General features: G+C 42.1%; 2 protein-coding genes across 2 annotated transcripts in view; one reads left to right on the top strand and one right to left on the bottom strand.

The window, feature by feature from the left end:
- Adam9 (ADAM metallopeptidase domain 9) overlaps positions 1 to 10,102 on the bottom strand; it is a 102,513-nt gene extending 92,411 nt beyond the window's left edge. Inside the window, exon 1 of the mRNA XM_013024321.1 lies at positions 9,937 to 10,102. Within this exon, the coding sequence (XP_012879775.1) occupies positions 9,937 to 10,030 (94 nt within the window). The 5' untranslated portion in view covers positions 10,031 to 10,102. The remainder of the gene's footprint in view (positions 1 to 9,936) is intronic.
- Positions 10,103 to 10,337: 235 nt separating this feature from the next.
- On the top strand, positions 10,338 to 17,824 carry Tm2d2 (TM2 domain containing 2). The gene is made up of 4 exons (XM_013023474.1): positions 10,338 to 10,714; positions 11,427 to 11,514; positions 14,631 to 14,746; positions 17,101 to 17,824. Exons 1-4 carry the CDS (start codon positions 10,494 to 10,496, stop codon positions 17,312 to 17,314), a joined length of 639 nt encoding a protein of 212 aa, XP_012878928.1. The 5' UTR covers positions 10,338 to 10,493; the 3' UTR covers positions 17,315 to 17,824.
- Positions 17,825 to 18,999: the final 1,175 nt, after the last annotated feature.

Below are 18,999 nucleotides of genomic sequence, written 5' to 3'. Positions count from 1 at the left end.
ACTGAAATGAGTACATAGAAGTTCATTACTTTTTTTCTTTCATTACTTTTTTTCTTTCTTTTGTATGTTTCACAACTTCTCCAATAATTGTTTTTAATTGGATGAGGGAAAAAATTACTTTTTACTTTATATTGCCCTACATCACAGTTATGAAATACAATTCTATAACATAAAATATGACTATAAAATATATCAAATAAAAAGATAGGTAACATAAATAAATGCAATAAATTGTTAAGAACAGTTACCAGGATGGATTACCGGAAGGAATAAGGAAAGCCATCTACTTCCACTTCTGTACTTTTATACTGTTCAATATAATAAGTGCATCATTTGCCATTCTTGAATTATTTTTGAAATTAAGAGTGATGAAAATGTATCAATAAAAAATACAATCTTTAAAAAAAAAACTGTTATACATCTTTGTAACTGATTTTCTCTTCCAAAATGTCCATTCACCTTTTTGTACATACCCAAGAGGCCCTATGCTACTGAATCACACACCCAGCCCTTAATAACCTCATGTCTAGACTACTAGGATACTTTTTCACTTGTTCTCCTTCTAACTGTTTGTTTTTCACTCATTAATTTGCTTATGTCTCCTAGCATTTTTCAAACACATTTTAAGATAAAATATTTACATAGAACTTTTCCCACGATAACTATGTATATTAAAATGTATACAATCATATCTAGCTTGTAATTTTAAAGATACAAATGGGCTGGGCACCAGTGAATCACACCTTTATAATCCTAGGTACTCAGAAAATGGAGATCTGAGGATCACAAGTCAAAGCCAGCCCAAGTAGGAAAGTCTGTAGGACTCTTATCTTCATTTAACCACAAAAAACCAGAAGCAGAGCTGTGACTCAAGTGGGAGAGTGTTGAGCTTTAAAAAAGCTCAGGGACAGCACCCAGGCCCAGAGTTCAAGTCCCAGGAGAGATATGTGCGTGCACACATGCACACACACACATGCACGCACGCACACACACACATACACACAGGAAAACATAAATTATATCCAGTAAAAATCATCTTAACAACTTTCAACTCTATCCTTCAACAACTCATGTATATTATACTGTGGTTTCACATTCTTACATTAAAAAATTAAGTCAAACACCAATAGCTCACACCTGTAATCTTAGCTAGTCAGGAGGCTTAGATCTAAAGGACTGAAGTTCCAAGCCAGTCTGGGCAGAAAAGTCTGTAAGCCAGAATGGAGATATGGCTCAAGGCATAAAATGCCAGACATGAACAAGCAAAACTAGCAAACTTAAGGCCCTAAATTCAAGCCCCAGTACCAAAAAAAAAAAATTTAAAAATTAGAAATGGACTCTAAGACGCACACACACATGCACACACACATGCACACGCACGCACGCACCAACCTCATAACTGATACAAAGGCAAATTTATGGTATACCATGATCAGATATCATCCAGATATTTGTCAGTGGGAACCATGTCAAAACAAATCTTAATAAATACCAAAATCACTATTAAGAATTACTAATCCTAACCCCTCTGTACAGCATTTTTACAATAAAAAACATAAAAAAAGAAATACTAATCCTAACCTAACTAAGGCATGGGGCTATATCCTCACTCAAAATAAATCTTTCAGGGTCCTTCAGTTTTCTGGATCACAGTAATCTGTTCAGCTACTAGGACAATCAGTCTGGAAGATGCAGCAGACAATGTGACTAATAGATCAGAAACTCCATGTGATGAAAAGTAACTTACTGTACATTTCTTTGCAATGACCTGCACACTTCTTTGCAACTTCCTATGTCTCTGAAGTTGCATCAAATAAAAAATTGAAGTATAACAGAAGCAGGAACATATATGGAGATGGGCACAGACAAATGTTTCACTAAAAGCTACTCCACAGGCAGCTAAACTGATACATTTTCATTACAACTCAGAAGAATCATCCCAGTAAAAATGAAATGCCTTAGGAAAACAAAAAAGCAGCTGTAGTTCTCTAGGGCAGACAGATATTGTTAAAGCCTCCTTTCAAAACAGGTTAAGTGACTTTATCAGGTCACACATACCTACATTCCACCCAATACTAGAAACCAAGTCTCGAGTCTCTATCAGATGTTCTTTTAATCCAGTGTGAGAATAAAAGCCAGATGCTTGGATGTAAGTACAATTTTCTTTCCTTCTTTTACAGCCCAAAACACAATTCTTATTTTGAAAACCATTTAGTCACTTATTCTAAAAAGACTTTTAAAACTATAGCCACACTAAAATAACTCCTATATGTAAGAGTTGTTACTCTGATACTGACTTCTTTCAAAATATCAGAGGATCTACTTTCTGAATTAAAGCCATGCCATAAAAAGTTCTCAAACAGAAAAGGTCAGATAAGGTGATGTTAGGGAAATGAACCCTAAGATATGTATTCAAATGTTTTTTTTTTCTTTCATGTGATTGTTTATAACGCATTTATAAGATTATTTCTTTGTTGCTTTGTATGTCCCTTCCCCACAGTATAACCCCTGCTTTCACTGTATTTGATGTTGGTATAATTTGTGGAGAGGAAGGGGAAAAACAAGTCGTTTAAATAAGGATACAGGTGGACCTGTTGCAACAATGAGAAATACAAGTCGATATGTCCAAAACCAACTTCACAACTTTGGGGGGGTGGGGAGGATTGGGTGGAGGGGGGGGGATGGGAAGGGATGGGAAGGGGAAACAAAGGAGGAGGCTACAATGCTTGATAAGAAATATACTCATCTTGCCCATGTAATTGTAATCCCTCTGTACAGTATTTTCACAATAAAAATTAAATAAAAATTTTTTTAAAAAGTTCTCAAAGATCCTAACAAATGTGCAACTTTGGGAAATGCCAGTCAAAAATAATATCCGACAATGGTATGAGAAATCTCCTTCCTATGTTTTTTTTCCCCGAGATTCCTTTCTTATCTCTAAGTCTAAATTCATTTTTCTTTTCTCCTGTTCATATCCTGAACAGATTTTTCCACATTCCCCTAAAGCCCACCTTCCCATTAGAACCAAACATTTTTCCCATGTTATATGGGAAAGGAAGTACATGAACATTATTTATATAAAGCTTTCACCTTCATGCTGCTGACACTTGAAGCTGGAAAGTATTATAGGCATCCTGTGCAACCTAAACCTCCACTCACCAGATGCCTGTGCTCTCTCACAGAAGCAACAACTAAAAGTATCTTCAGAGCACTTTCTGTGGGCAAAATTGCCCCAGCTTAAAAACACAGGTGAAAAGAGAATTGATAATGAAAGCAACAATCAACTCTATGGAGAATACAAGCTACTCTATTAGAATTTGAAAGAAGAAAACATACTCTCGAAAGCTGTGACCTAGTGATCTCAAAGAGCATGTTTAAAACATGGAATAAAGATGAAAATAAAAGTTGAAACATGAAACAATGGTCCTCTACTCAGTAAAGGAAAAGGTCTTAGTTCTTTTAATGAACTGTAGTTTGAAGAAAGTCTATGCATTTTTTTAATAACAGTAACAGTACAAAGAAAGAAGTTAAAGGATTTCTACCTAATTGCAAGGCAAACAAATGTGAATGCCAAACCACCAGCATTTCTCCTTTCCTTCCTGCTTATTATCTCAACAAATAGCACCTTCATGTACTTACACTGGGGAAGACAAACCTGGGCTGCACATTCTGGCTGAATGAGGTCATTCTGTGGTCTAAAGTACTGCACAAAGAGAAATTATTGTAACTAGATCCATAAAGAGCTATTATTTAGGACCACATATTGTTACTCTATGCACAGGGCCAATCCCAAATAAATATGTATCACATATTAATAACCTCCTTCAAACACACTTATGATTATGATTTCTACTCTTATGTTCTATAACATCCTGTATTTTGAGTGCTAACCTTTTTTTTCTTGTTTTGGTCGATCATGGCTTGCACTCTGGGCTTGGGCGCTGACTCTGAGCTCTTCAGCTCAAGGCTAGTGCTCTACCACTTGAGCCACAGCACCACTTCCAATTTTCTGATGGATTATTGGAGATAAGAGTCTCACAGGGACTGGGAAGTTGGTTCAGTGGTAGAGGGCTAGCTTCACATGCGTGAGGCTCTGGGTTCAATTCCTCAGCACCACATAAGCAGAAAAAAGCCAGAAGTGGCACTGTGGCTCAAGTGGTAGGTGCTAGCCTTGAGCTGAAGAGTTGAGGGACAGCACCTAGGCCCAGAGTTCAGCCCCCATGACCAACCAAAAAAAGAGTATGTCATTTTGGGCTGGGAAGGTGGCTCAGTGGTAGAGTGCTTGCCTTGCATGCCTGAGGCCCTGGGTTCCATTCCTCAGCACCACAATAAGCAGAAAAAGACAGAAGTGGCACTGTGGCTCAAGTGGTAGAATGCTAGCCTTGAGCTGAAGAGCTGAGGGACAGCACCCAGGCCCAGAGTTCAGGCCCCACGACCAGACAAAAAAAAAAAAAAAAGAGTCTCACAGACTTTCCTGCCGGGGATGGCTTTGAATTGTAATCCTCAGATCTCAGCCTCCTGTGTAGCTAGGATTACAGGCGGGAGCCAAAGGACTCCCGGCTTAGTGCTAACCTTTTTCATGCACTTGTCTTTATAAAAGGAAAATGCATCTCTTGCTGTTTTCAAGTGTCACATTTAGACAATGCTGTGTAGCTATTTATAAGATTTAATGTTGCCAGGCACCAGTGGCTCAGTCTGTAATACAAGTTAATCAGGGAGGTGAGATATGAGGATTACAGTTTGAAGCCAACCTTATCTCTTATCTCCAATTAACCACCAAATAGCTAGAGGTGAAGCTATATAGTTCAAGAGGGAGAGCACTAACCTTGAACAAAAAAGCTTAGGGACAGCCACCTGGGCCCTGAGTTCAAGCCCCAGGACCAGCCCACATGTACACCTATAAAGACACACACATAAACACACACACACACACAAAGATTTAATGTTCTGCTGAGCACTAGTGGTTCACACAAGTAATTTCTGGCTACTGAGGAGGCTCAGATCTGAGGATTGTGGTTCAAAGCCAGCCCAGGGAGAAAGTCCATATAACTCTTAGCTCCAATTAACAACCAAAAAGCTTTTGAAAGTGGAGTTGAGGTTCAAGTAGTAGAGCTAGCCTTGAGCACAAAAGCTCAGAGACAGCACCAAGGCCTGAATTCAAGCCTCAGGATTGGCACCAAAAAAAAAAAAAATTGAATGTTCTTAAGGATTGAAGTTTCACTAGCAATGAATTTAAGTTGCTGAGACCAAAGTAAATATCTTAGCATGTATTTCCTGAACAGGTACAGTAAAATACATTCAGTTTACAATCTCTTCTGAACAGTTATTCATCCATAGTTCTGTTGGTGATAACTATCACTGACAACATAAAGTGAGCTTTATGTACTATTCTGTACCAATTTTTTCACCAGCACACAGGCCCCACCCATACTTATCCCTGAACAGATACCTAGCCTTCTTCTCTAAGTAGGCATGGGAACTGAGGGCATGTGTGTTCACAGCAGGATCCTATGAGCTAGGAGACTAACAGGTGCAGGCTCTGTGGAAATCTACTTGCCTGAAGGCCTCCCACAAGATACTAAAGAAGCAAAGACATGAAAAGAAAACTGTGTCAAAGGGAAAAAGGTATTCCTCAGGTTTGGCCTACAATATAACATGGTTGTCCAGGATACCATTTTTGGACTCATTACTGGCATCAGCAGTACCCCAATTATTGTATTAAGGAAGAGGTAAACAAATTCAAACAAAACAGAACTGACTGAAGAATTAAGTACATTTCTCAGGTTTTCTTACTGACTCTTAAAAGATGTGCCCCAGGGCTGGGAAGGTGGCTCAGTGGTAGAGTGCTTGCCTTGCTAGCATGAGGCCCTGGGTTTGATTCCTCAGCACCACATAAGCAGAAAAAAAAAAAGCCGGTAGTGGTGCTGTGGCTCAAGTGGTAGCGCTCTAGCCTTGAGCTGAAGAGCTGAGGGACAGTGCCCAGGCCCAGAGTTCAGGCCCCACAACCGGACCCCAAAAAGATACCTCAAACTAGCTGGTCCCAGGAGGCTGAAGTATGAGGATAGCAATTGGAAGCCATCCTGGGCAGAAAAGCCTGAAACACTCTCACAAAGAGATATATATGAATGTGTGTTTTTTATGTGTGTGTGCATCTAAAAATGAGGTTAGTGTGGACCTAAGTTCTTACAACATACTTCATTTTACAATTATTCACTGTGAATTCTCTTTCAAGCTCTAGAATGCCAAAGTTTCTAAGAGAATATTTTCTAAATCTGGTGCATCCTATTTATTCTAAAGTTACCTTTGTTGGCCCATTTGTTGTTTTATTAACTGTTTAAATCAACTGTTCAGAAACTAGAGCATAAGCATTTCATCATAACACAATGTTACAAATGGGTGTAGAAAAAACATGCCAAAAACACGGAGCTAAGGGAGATATTACTCTGAAGTAAGAATGGCAAAAAAAAAAAAAAAAAAAGAAATGCTCAACAACTGGCCATAAAGGAAATACAAATCCAAAGAACTCTGAGATTCTATCTCACTCTAGTTAGATTGACCAACATCGTGAATTTATACAACAAATATTGGTGGAAATGTGGGGGGAAAGGAACGCCATTGCACTGTTGGTGGGAATATAAACTAGTTCAACCACTCTGGACAGCAGTCTGGAGGCTCCTCAAAAAACCAAACACAGATCTTCCACTCTTGGGCATCTACCCAGAAAATCACAAGCTAGGATACCATAAAAACACTTGCACATCCATGTTTGCTGCACTATTCACAATTACCAAGTTATGGAAACAGCCCAGATGCCCTACAATAGAGTAGATCCAAAAAATGTGGTACCTACACCACATGGAATTTTACACAGCCATTAGAAAGAATATTACGTCATCTTCAGGGAAATTGATGGACCTAAAACAGATCATGTTAAGTGAGGTAAGCCAAGCTAAGAAGCAAACAGCTTATGTTTTCTTTTATGTGGAAGTTCAATTTAAAATATACCCAGACATGGGGACTGGGAAAGTGGCTCAGTGGTAGAGCACTTGCCTTGCATGCCCGAGGCCCTGGGTTCAATTCCTCAGCACCACCTAAGAAAAAAGCCGGAAGTGGTGCTGTGACTCAAGTGGTAGAATGCTAGCCTTGAGCTGAAGAGCTGAGGGACAGCACCCAGGCCCAGAGTTCAGGCCCCATGACCGGACCCAAAAAAAAAATATATATATATACCCAGACATGATCAACTATCCAGAACTGTAGGTATTCACACAATGAGACCAAAGGAGGATACTTTTAGGGAAGGAACACAAAGATGCAATGTGCATTTATCAAAATGAACTCTAGGAAATGGAAACAAGAAATTTTTGCTTTGTTGCTTTTGCTTTCTTTTCTTTTTATCTTGCCTGGTCTTTATCTTTGGGAGGGACAAAGGATGAATAAATGCAGCAGTGGTACTCACTAGAAACTATGTTGAAAATGAACTATACAACTTGTAAGTGGGGATGGGAAGGAAAAACTGGGACAAAGTGAGGGAAGGGGTGACACTGTCCAAAAAGAAATGTACTCATGCCCAGAGCCGGTGTCTCACGCCTGTAAACCTAGCTACTCAGGAGGCTGAGATATGAGGATCGAGGTTCAAAGCCAGCCAGGGCAGGAAAGTCTGTGAGACTCTTATATGCAATAAACCACCAGAAAACCTGAAGTGACCCTGTGGCTAAAGTGGTAGAGCACTTGCCTTGAACTGAAGAGCTCAAGGACAGCACCCAGGCCCAGAGTTCATGACCAACAAAAAAAAAAAAAAAGAAGAAGAAGAAGAAAAAAGAAATGTACTCATGACTTATGTAACTATAAGCTCTCTGTACATTTTTATAATTAAAATTAAAATTACATAAAACAAAGAAGCCCATTACCAATCTGCTTCTCCAACAGCAATGAATCTGTGTATATGAGGATTAAAATTGGCAATTTTCTGGGAGAAAAAAAAATCCCACCAAAATCTACTGAATTCCCAATGTAACATTAATGTGTGGCCTTTCTGAGTCCTCCAATTCCTCTTTCATTATTGGAAGAAGTCTCGGAACATGTTTTAAACATCCTGTATTGCAAAAGCTTAGCTGATTCTGGAAGAGCATTCCCCACAGACAACACACCACTGCACTGATTGCCAGCACCTCCTAACTGGTTTCAGTCTCCAGCCCCTCCCTCCCACCCTGAATTCTAATCTCTCCCTCCCAGATTCTGTCCTCCTGGTCCAGTCCATTGTCTCACTGAAAATCTGATTACCACCCCCCTACTTAAAAACTTTCACTGACCAAAGAACTTCTTACAGGGTGAAATCTGACCCCCTTACCTTGACACAGCTACCTTAGTTTTGACTTTGCCTTCCACACCCAAAGCCTACTGGCATTCTCATCATTTTTAACAAGTCAGTTCTTTCACTTCCCCCTTATATACATTCTTGCAAAACCTTTTTTTTTTCTTTTTGCTTACAATGCACATCCTAACCTTTTAGTTGTAAATTTCACCCCATTTAGCTCGGTTCAAATATCACTTTCTCTATAAAACCTGCCCAACATCCCTGAGATACACTTAGCACATACCATCATTCACCCTTTCACAGCACTGAAGGATGGGTTTACAGGATTTCCCTAAACGCTGGCCACATGGTGAAGGAGTATGCCACCTTTAGGTGCAGGACTTGCCACAGAAGCCACCATCATGAAGACATTCCATTTCTCTCTTTGCAGTTCTATAATAAAATACTCATGAACTAAAAGTTCAGTCTGATGTTTATTTACAAACCCTCAGACTCATGCATTACTAAAATTCATATACTGTATACAATCTACTGTAAGTATTGGTAGATAGACCACCACCACAGAAAAAGTCTTAACCAGAAAACATTTTTACAAAGAAAGGTATTCAAATTTTAAATATTTTAAACTCCAAACTTTCGACACAGGGTCAAACTGATTTAAGTTTTAGAAGTCCAAGGTACGAAATAAAGGAAAATTTCGTGCAGGTCAGCAGTTCAGTACTGAAATCTTCTATCCTCACCTTTGAACCACCCTCAAATCGACACCCCATCCCTCACAGACAACGCAGCCATACACTGAAAAAGTCAATAGAAAATTCACAATAAATAACATTTCCAGAAGAAGGAGGAGAAAAAAAAACCCGAGAATGGTGATGATTTGCTCCCATTATGCCAGGGCATCACCAATATAAACAATAACTATCAGACATATCCATAGGATGGTTCACAATCCAGAAAGAAAACGACTGATTTCCCATCCATCATGTAATTCCTAGGGATAATCCTGGGTGAAACAGGATTAGCTGCCCGGCGACGAGGACAGCCAGCGCTGAGTGTGAACACAGATCAAAGAACGGCGGCTACGCTACGGCTGCTATAGAAATGTAGCTCTGCATTTCAAAACGAAAACTATTCCTACTACAACCAACACGGCCCGTGAGAAACGAACCCGCGGTCCTTACTCCATGACCAGCGTTAGCCCTGCGACTAAACGTACTGACTCTACCCCCGCCACAGCCACAAACCCCGATGACCCCAGGCAAGTTCCACCTCCCGGTCTCAGACCAGTGCCGCCCCTCCGCCCGCAGGAACTGGCCCGATCGCGGGCTCGCAGCTCGGGGCGGGCTCCGGGAACGCACCCCCAGCAGCGCGGGAGTCCGGTCCCCCCACCCCGCTTCCCTCCGGATGCGGCGCCAAAGGCGCGGAGGGAGCCGAACCAGACGACGCGGGGCACCAGACCCCCGCGCGGCGCGTCCGCCGCGGTGTGCCTCGCGACTGCCGGGGTCCAGCCAGCCGGGGTCCAGCGGGGTGCCAGCACCAGATCCCTCCAACTCGCAGGCACCTCCGAGCGTCCCGACTCTGGGAACCAGCCATCCCAAAGAACCGTAAAAGCAGACACGCACCCAGGCGCTCCCCAGCGAGCACCGCGCCCGCCGGGCCACACAACAGCAACCAGAAAAGGAGGCTCCCAGGGGTCGAGCCCGCGCCCGACCCCATCTCGAAACAGCCCGCACGTTCCACTTAGCGATCCGTCGCCTCAGCCTCCGCCTCTTCGATCATTTTGCACCCTTCCCCGCCCCCCCGGGGCCCCAGGGCTGGACCGAGCATGCGCACGGCACTGACGCAACCGGGCCTTAGCTTCCAACCGCGCCTCCTCTTTGCTGACTTCGGGGGAAAATTCCAGCCCGTGGCGGGAGGAGAATGGGATTTCTGAACCCACCACTGAAACCCGCATCGCGAGGCCCCGCCCACCTCCTTGCGCCCAGTCTCCCAGCTCTTGAGCACACTTACTGGGGGGGAGGGGGCGGGAGAAAGAGGAACGCTCGGAGCAAGGAGCCTTTTGATTGGTTAGAACAGTGGGCGGAGCGTCTCACAGGGCGCTAGGCTACGCGGAAAGGCCTGACCTGGCTGGGCTTGGCTGGGCTTGGGTCGCCGTGCCGGCCTGGGTTTCTCCGGGAGTATGGTGCTGGGTGGCTGCCCGGTGAGTTATTTGCTTCTTTGTGGCCAGGCGGCTTTGTTGCTGGGGAATCTGCTGCTGCTGCATTGTGTCTCCCGGAGCCACTCCTACAATGCCACTGCCGAGCTGGAGCTCACATCCGCTGCCCACCAGGAGGGTCCCGCTGGGGCGCCCAGCTGGGAATATGGCGACCCCCACTCTCCAGTCATCTTCTGCTCCTACCTGTAAGCTCTCCAGTCGTCGAGGCGGGCCGAGGGGGAGACTGGACCAGGGCTGTGTGGCTGATGTGGAAAGGAGGGGGAGGGGTGAGGCTCCTCCCTTTTCATAGACCATTGCCACCTGAATACCGGATTGGGTGATCATGACAGGACCCCCTTATCCAGGGATAACCTCGTGTGTGAGTGTCAGATCTTTGGGATCCCGAAGGAATGACACCGTCTCTGGAAAAAGAAGCATTCTAGGTTGAGCCTTTATTTCTTCTGCATCCTTTTGCTAAATGATAATCCACCGGTACCAAGAAACAAATGGAGAAATGACTTCTCTGTGTCCCCAGGCACTTTAAAAAAAAAAATCAGTATCCTCACTGTTACAGACCAGGCCTTTTTTAACACTTCTTTTTTGGTCAAATGACTAAAGGCATTTGAGAAATACAAAAAGAACTGAGTTGCATTTGACTTAAATGTCTCCCCATAAGCTTGTATTGTTTGCCTAGCAGAAGGAGAGGATGCCATTTAGTAGATTACATAGAAACAGAACTAAAACACCGCCAACAAAAGGGTCACTAGGGTGACTCCTTGTGCTTTACCACCACCATTGGTTTGGAATGGGGCCCACAGGGTGGAATACACACCCAGAAAACTTAGCGACGAAATGTCCCTTGCCTAATTTGATTATGTACAAGGATGATGGTGATCACAATCTTACTGTGATTTACAGACCAGACGAATTTATAAAATGTGACGAACCAGTGGACCATGTTGGAAATACAACCGCATCCCAGGAACTTGGTTATGGTTGTCTCAAGGTAAGTGTTTGTTGCACAAGCAAACTTTTCCATAGAGAAGTAGTACTGGCTGGGTGTTGTTTCAAAAAAAAAAAAGTGAGAATGTACATTATAGTAGAAATCCATCCAAATAACTGTTACAGAAATCTCCAGCATGATCAAGGACAGTGGCTGTACAACACATTTGATCTCCACAGGAAGGAGCAATTTCTATCCCAAAACCATCCAGGTTCGAACATCAATCCATCTTTGGTTCCTTTGGCCTATTGAAATGAACAGATTTGAAGTTAAATTGTCACCTATTCTTTGAACCATGCCCTTTCCTGAAAGAACAAAAGAAAAGCTATGTGCTTTCAAAATCTGATGATGAATTAGGAAGTTTCACACACATTTGGGACAAAGATTCTTATGTTGAGGACCTTTTATTTTTCACTTGTTAATGGGAATGGGAAAGTCATTCAGATCTATTAATTTTTCTTAAAGCTGGGTGTATACTTTCCACTAAGCTTTTAGAAACACAAATTTTATTTTATCTTCCATCACTAAGTGATAGTACAAAATTTGTAGATGTCAAGAGAATTATGAGGAAACATTTTTGGTACTAAATCAGATACAGAAATAAACTTGACAGTAGCAAGAACAAAAAAAAATAACTCTTAGCCCAGCACAGTGTCTTATGCTTGTAGTCACCTGAACTCAATAGGGAGGGACCAAGGTTCAAGGGCAACCCATGCAAAAAGTTAACAAGACCTCCCATCTCAAGCAATAAAGTAGTCATGGTGACATGCCTCCCTGATCTTAGCTACTAAGTAGAAGGACTATCAAAGGCCAACTGGGACAAAAAACAGAGATCCTACCTGAATGAAATCATATATAAAGAAGTACTTTAAACACATTGAAATGTTATTGGTAATTACTTATAAAAGCTTGATTAGCATTATAGAGACATGTTACTTTTGCTGAGTTAATGAAAAAACTTCAGTTTTCCCTGTGAGGTCCTCAAACTCGCCCTTGTACGTAAGTCCTAAAATAGAACAGTTCCCAGGAAGTATGAGAAAGTTACATCATTATTTGCCAGTACTCCCCTTGGAGGACCCAAAAATAGTAATAAGACACAAAGTGCCAGTACGACATGTAAGAGCTGGGCACTAGTGGCTCATGCTAAGCTACTCAAAAGTCTGAGATCCAGAGGATCGAGCTTTATAACAAGCCCAGAAACAAAAGTCTGCCGGGTATCAGTGGCTCAGGCTTATAATCTAGCTAACTCAGAAGGCTAACATCTGAGGGTTATGATTCAAGGCCATCCTGGGCAGGAAAGTCCAGGAGACTCTTATCTCCAGTTAACCAACAAAAAGCCAGAAATAAGAGCTGTGGTTCAAGTGGTAAGGTGCTAGCCTTGAGCAAAAAAAAAACTCAAGCCCTAGGAACAGCAGCAAAAAAAAACAAAACATTTGTGAGACTCCATCTTCAGAATTACTAGCCAAAAAGTAAAAAATAGAAAACATGTTTTGTTTTGGGTTTTTTTTTTTTGGGGGGGGGTCCGGTCGTGGGGCCTGAACTCTGGGCCTGAGCGCTGTCCCTCAGCTCTTCAGCTCAAGGCTAGCGCTCTACCATTTGAGCCACAGCGCCACTTCTGGCTTTTTTCTTTTGCTTATGTGGTGCTGAGGAATCGAACCCAGGGCCTCAGGCATGCAAGGCAAGCACTCTACCACTAAGCCACCTTCCCAGCCCAAAAACATGTTTTGTTAGGGGAGAGGGAGGTTGTCAGGAAAAGGAGACACATGAAGGAGGAAGGGTGAGCAAATATATTCATGATATTCAATGTACATTAATGAAGTTGTATATTGTATAAAAATGAACTAAATAACTTGAGGGTAGGGATGGGATGGGGAGAAGAATGGAAGGAATAACATTGATCATGTTGCATTGTACTCATAATCTGACATATAGAATTGAAACCTCTTGTACAACTATTTAAAATTAATTAATTAGTTAATTAATATAGCAAGGCTGGAGGCTTAGTTCAAGTGATAGAGAAAACTGAGCAAGTCCTGAGTTTAAGCCCCACTAGCACCAAAAAAAAAAAAAGGAAGAAAGAAAGAAAAAGAATTGTATAGCTGTAGTTTCTTTGTTAGCATTCAGTTCAGCAAAGGATGAGAGTCCCAGGTCTGAATTATTTTGCTGGAATTTAAAAACACATACTAGGGATAGACTATAGGTATATAAGGATCATCCATTTATGACCTAAATAAAGTCCTAATTCAAATGACATTCTGAACTATTTTTCTAGAATATTGATTCACATTAACAGATATAAAACAGACCTCAGATACACATTGGCCATCTTACATACCCTTTCTCAAATGCCTCTTTATGTTCTTTTTTCTCTAAGAAAGTTACAGTATTGTGACCAACTCTTCTAAATGACATGAAACTAAATTATGGTTATTTTTGATATGCATTGAAGAAGCCAATCACTGAGAAAAAATTATTTAAAAACATGTACATTTTGGGGGCTAGGAAGTTGGCTCAGTGGTAGAGCGCTTGCCTTGCATGTCTGAGGCCGTGGGTTCGATTCCTCAGCATCACATAAGCAAAAAGAAAAAAGCTGGAAGTGGTGCTGTGGTTCATGGCTCAAGTGGTAGAGTGCTAACCTTGAGCTGAAGAGCTGAGGGACAGTGCCCAGGCCCAGAGTTCAGGCCCCATGACCGGAACCAAAAAAAAAAAAAAAAAAAAAAGTACATTTTGAATGGACTGATCTAAAATCATTTGAAATACGTCACTGAATCCCATTCTTTTTATGGTTGGGGAAAGAGGCCTGGGCACTGTCCTTTAGCTTTTTCACTCAAGACTGGTGCTGTATCTGCCACAGCTGTACTTCCAGCTTATTGATGGTTAATTAGAGATAAAAGTCTCATGGACGTTCCTGGCCAGGCTGACTTTGAATTGGGATCCTCAGATCAGCCTCCTGAGTAGCTAGGATTATAGGTAAGACCCACCAGTACATGGCAATCCCATGCTTTTGAGCATAGCTTCACCCCAGTTATTCCTTAGAATTATTAGAATACTGAGGAAAAGTATACTTCCGTGTTGTGTGCTTTGGTGAGTTTGTTTTGGTTTTGGTGATTATCCCACAGTTCGGTGGTCAGGCCTACAGTGATGTGGAACACACCTCTGTCCAGTGCCGGGCCCTAGATGGAATTGAGTGTGCCAGTCCTAGGACCTTCCTCCGGGAAAATAAGCCCTGTATAAAGTAAGTGTTACCTTTCTAGCTGCTGGTGGTGACAATAGTGTTGAATGAAACCTAGAATTTCAAACATACTAAGCATGTGTTCTCACAATGAGCTACACTCCTGGCCCAAAGTTAGTGCCACTTTGGAAGGGATAGCTGGTATTTGAACCGAGATAAATCTATTTCTTGTCATTTTTTTTCTTTTTAAATATAAAAGAGGAATGTGGGAATGTGATAAACTGGTGTCTGCAAACCTGTAATCCCAGCATTCAGAAAGATTGCAAGTTTGAAGCCAGCCTGGGTTATATAGCAAGAACTTGTCTCAAAAAAAAGGAGGAAGGGGAAGGGAAGGGGGATGAGGAAAAGGATGGAGAGGAGGAAGAGCTGCAACAGCAAGCTAGGCCCAGATTGCTCACACCTGTAATCCTAGCTATTCAGGAGGCTGAGATCTGAGGATTTTAGTTCGAAAGCAGCCTAGGCAGGAAAGTCCATGAGATTCTATCTCCAGTTCATCACAGAAAAAGCCAGACGTGGTGCTGTAGCTCAAGTGGTAGAGCGCTAGCTTTCAGCAAAAGGATCTTAGGAACAATGACCAGGCCCAGAGTTCAAGACCCAAGACCAGAAAAACAAAAGCATAACAAGGTGAATGTGACTGCTCCTATGCATACCCATTGATAAGAGGCAGTGTTTGCAATGAAGGACATGGATTTGAGACCACGGTCCTTAATGTCTTCCCTTACCCCAACTAACAGAATGTCTCCCACTGTCTATCCCCTCATTCTGAAAAGAGTTGTACCAGAAACTAGCCCCAAGACTCCAGATAGGCATAAATCTGGTGCAACTTGTCTTAATAGTCCAATAATAAAGATTTTCCTGTGAAAACTGCAGACTCCTCACTGTGAATACCAGTTGATTTGAAGTTGAAGGGTTAGGATTCCTTCTGGGAAATCAACTGGAAGGCACATCAGCTGAACACATCTACATCTGTGTTTAGAAATGATATGAGCAACTAGGTTAAATGTTTTCACCTTGTGTAAGGACAGAAACCCCAGGAAATCCTGGCTTTTAAAAAGTTGCAAGGCAGGCAGGGTGCATGAAGATCAGGTACACATTAAGGAAAGACGGTACTTCCGCAGAAGAGGAAGCCAGGTGAGCCTCAGCAGAAGAGCCTGCTTAAGTAGGAAGGGATGGGAGCCCAGTTCCCCCCCCCATGACTTCTAGTTTGCAGATGTGTTTGTCCAGTCCAACTCTGCAGAAGCCAATGTTTATTCAAAGAATAAACATTTTGAGACTCAAGACCAACTAGAGATTGGTAGGGAAGATAAGAGTATATTACAGAAAAACAGTTTTTTATTATTTTTTATATTATGATGCTTGACATATTAAAAAAAAAATCCAGCCAGGTACCCATGACTCAAATCTGTAATTCTAGCTACTAAGGCTAAGATCTGAGGACTGTAGTTTGAAGCTAGCCCAAGCAGGAATGTCTATAAGATTTTTATGTCAGGGCTGGGAAGGTGGCTCAGTGGTAGAGTGCTTGCCTTGCATGCATGAGGCTCTGGGTTCTATTCCTCAGTACCACATAAGCAGAAAACGCCGAAAGGGGCACTGTGGCTCAAGTGGTAGAGCGCTAGGCTTGAGCTGAAGAGCTCAGGGACAGCACCCAGGTCCAGAGTTCTGGCCCTATGACTGGCAAAAAAAAAAAAAGGAAATGATTCTTATGTCCAATTAACCAGCAAAAAGCCATAAGTCAAGCTGTGGCTCAAGTGGTAGAGCACAAAAGCTCAGGGATAGCACATAGGCCTTGAGTTCCAACCCCAGAACCTGCATCAAAACAAAACAAAACAAAACCTACTTGGGAAGACTGAATTTCTAATTCCCAAGACTGGTCAGATAACAAAGGCTTAGCCAAGAGACAGTCCTTGACAGATAAATTAACCAATCTAGAGCCATGCTTCCTTTAATTGGTCTGTATTCTATTCCTGAGCCTTAATCATCCCAGGGCCAGGCCACTAGGACCTCCTCTACTGCCTAGAACTTGCTGAACTTATTCAAATTACCCAATCCTAACATGTTCCACCCACCCTGCCTTGATTTGACAGTTCTGCAGAGATTCCAATAAAGGGAATGATCTAAACCTTTTTCTTGCTCCTATCTTAGAACCATTCTGGTTTCCCTCCCATAAGTCCCTTCAGAGTAGTTCATAAATGGGTTTTTTGTGAGTCTCTTTGTTCTTTCCCCTGGCAGCCCCACCTGACAAACCCTATCAAAAAAATATGAAACAGAGGATAAGAGGCCATAATGTTAAATTCATTAATCTTCAAGTGCTTCATTTATTTGGCAAAACATCTTCCTATTCCTCCTTGTTTGTTCAGGTATACTGGCCACTACTTCATTACCACTTTACTCTACTCCTTCTTCCTGGGATGTTTCGGCGTGGATCGCTTCTGTTTGGGACACACTGGCACAGCAGTCGGCAAACTGCTGACACTTGGAGGACTTGGGATCTGGTGGTTTGTGGATCTTATTTTGCTCATCACTGGAGGGCTGATGCCAAGTGATGGCAGCAATTGGTGCACTATTTACTGAGAATCGCCGCTCTTATGGCCCAGGGGAGCAAGTGTGGGACTGAGGAAGTATTCTCAGCTCTGATGTCAGTCAGACATGAAGATTGCCAGCCCTCTTTGGAGGGAATGGATGTGAAGAAAGATTCTTTGGACTTCAGATTTTCAACCCAGATCCTCCCTTGCAGACTAGAAATGATGAGCAAACAGTGCTGTGGGACTGCATACTTTCCTCATGTACACAATATAAAATATAGTGCTAACTCGTAAGTTACAGATGGGTTCCATGCTCTTTGTGTCTGTACAACACTAAATCTTTAGTCCTGTGGAGGAGATGGACCCAATAGGGGGCAGACCCAATGAGAGGAATGAAATGAGTATTTTAATCCATGTGTCTTTTGTCACCTGGAGTCTTCATGCACAACAGATCTGGAGCTGAACCAGTGAAAATCTCCAGCAGACATAAAAATGGCTGTGGATTTTAATACACACCATTTTTGAACTTCAATTTCAGAATAAATCTTGCCAACCTGGAGTGCTTGCTGTATGAGTATTTTCAGTAGACAGAATGAAACTGAATTTTTTGGTGCTTTATTTTTGGCTGAAAGCTAAACATGGGATATAACCTACTAGTAAACTCATCTTCTACCATTATTGTAGTCCAGAGACAGTATATGCAATGCAGTAATTTCTTCATTTATGTTCCAAAGCCAACAGTATCAAACATGTGAGTAGAGCTGCCCCTCTTTGGTAAAGTTGTCCTATGTAAAACTTTAGTTAGCCGGACACTGGTGGCTCTTGCTTGTAATACTAGCTGCTGATGTTGTAAGGCAACTCAGTCATGAGAACCCGGGAAGCCACCACTTCAGAGGCCTAAGTATAAGTCTTTATTGGAGAGCCAGAGGACTGTTGCTAGACTCTTGTATTAAAGACTAGCAGCCCAAATGCAGCTAGCACAAAGCTTATATAGGCCAAAACCACACAAAGTGTGTGGAATCAAACCCAACAAAAGTGTTATACCTGAACAAAGCAAAACAGATGAAGACACTTAAACCTAATAGATAAACAAACCATCTAAGGAAACAATTAGGAAATCAAGGGCTAATTATCTAGGGGAGGCGTAGACCCAGTCGCCTTACTTCACTAAGAGCCTGAGATCTGAGGATTGCTGTTCAAAACCAGCCCAGGTAGGAAAGTCTATGAGCCCCTTATCTCCAATTAACCACCAAAAAGCCAGAAATGGAGCTGTGGTTCAAGTAGTAGAGTGCTAGCCTTGAGCACAAAAGCTCAAGGACAGCAACCAGGCATGAGTTCAAGCCCCAGGACAAATACACATACACACACATACACTTTTAACCAGCCCAAGTTCTAGGCCGAAAAAGATTTCTTACAGGTAATTATAAAATTCTTCTTCCTAACTAAATGAGATAACAATGAGGAACCCCATGCTCTGAGAAAGAAAAGCATACTCCTTCAAGAATATCAAATAGAGTGTAGAATTGGAATATGATTTTAGGAAGCAACAAGAAACAACACATTATCCCTATAAAGCATGATAGTAAATGTTGTTACATTGGCACAGACATTGAAAACAGATACAATTCATCTTCTGCATTCCCAAGTCACTTGGAATAAAACAAACTAGTGTTTGTTCTGGTACTATGAGGGTTTGGGCTTAGGACCTTGTACTTGATAGGAAGGCTCTGTACC

Source organism: Dipodomys ordii, unplaced genomic scaffold (genome assembly GCF_000151885.1).
Source record: "Dipodomys ordii isolate 6190 unplaced genomic scaffold, Dord_2.0 Scaffold4, whole genome shotgun sequence".
Classification (NCBI taxonomy): domain Eukaryota; kingdom Metazoa; phylum Chordata; class Mammalia; order Rodentia; family Heteromyidae; genus Dipodomys; species Dipodomys ordii.
This window is presented reverse-complemented; position numbering and strand designations above follow the sequence as displayed.

Bases quoted from the DNA above. Each gene is read 5' to 3' on its own strand.
- Tm2d2 (XM_013023474.1), top strand. From the start codon at position 10,494: ATGGTGCTGGGTGGCTGCCCGGTGAGTTATTTGCTTCTTTGTGGCCAG. The intron at 10,715-11,426 runs GTAAGCTCTCCA...TGTGATTTACAG, and splicing joins GTCATCTTCTGCTCCTACCT to ACCAGACGAATTTATAAAAT. The intron at 11,515-14,630 runs GTAAGTGTTTGT...ATTATCCCACAG, and splicing joins TTGGTTATGGTTGTCTCAAG to TTCGGTGGTCAGGCCTACAG.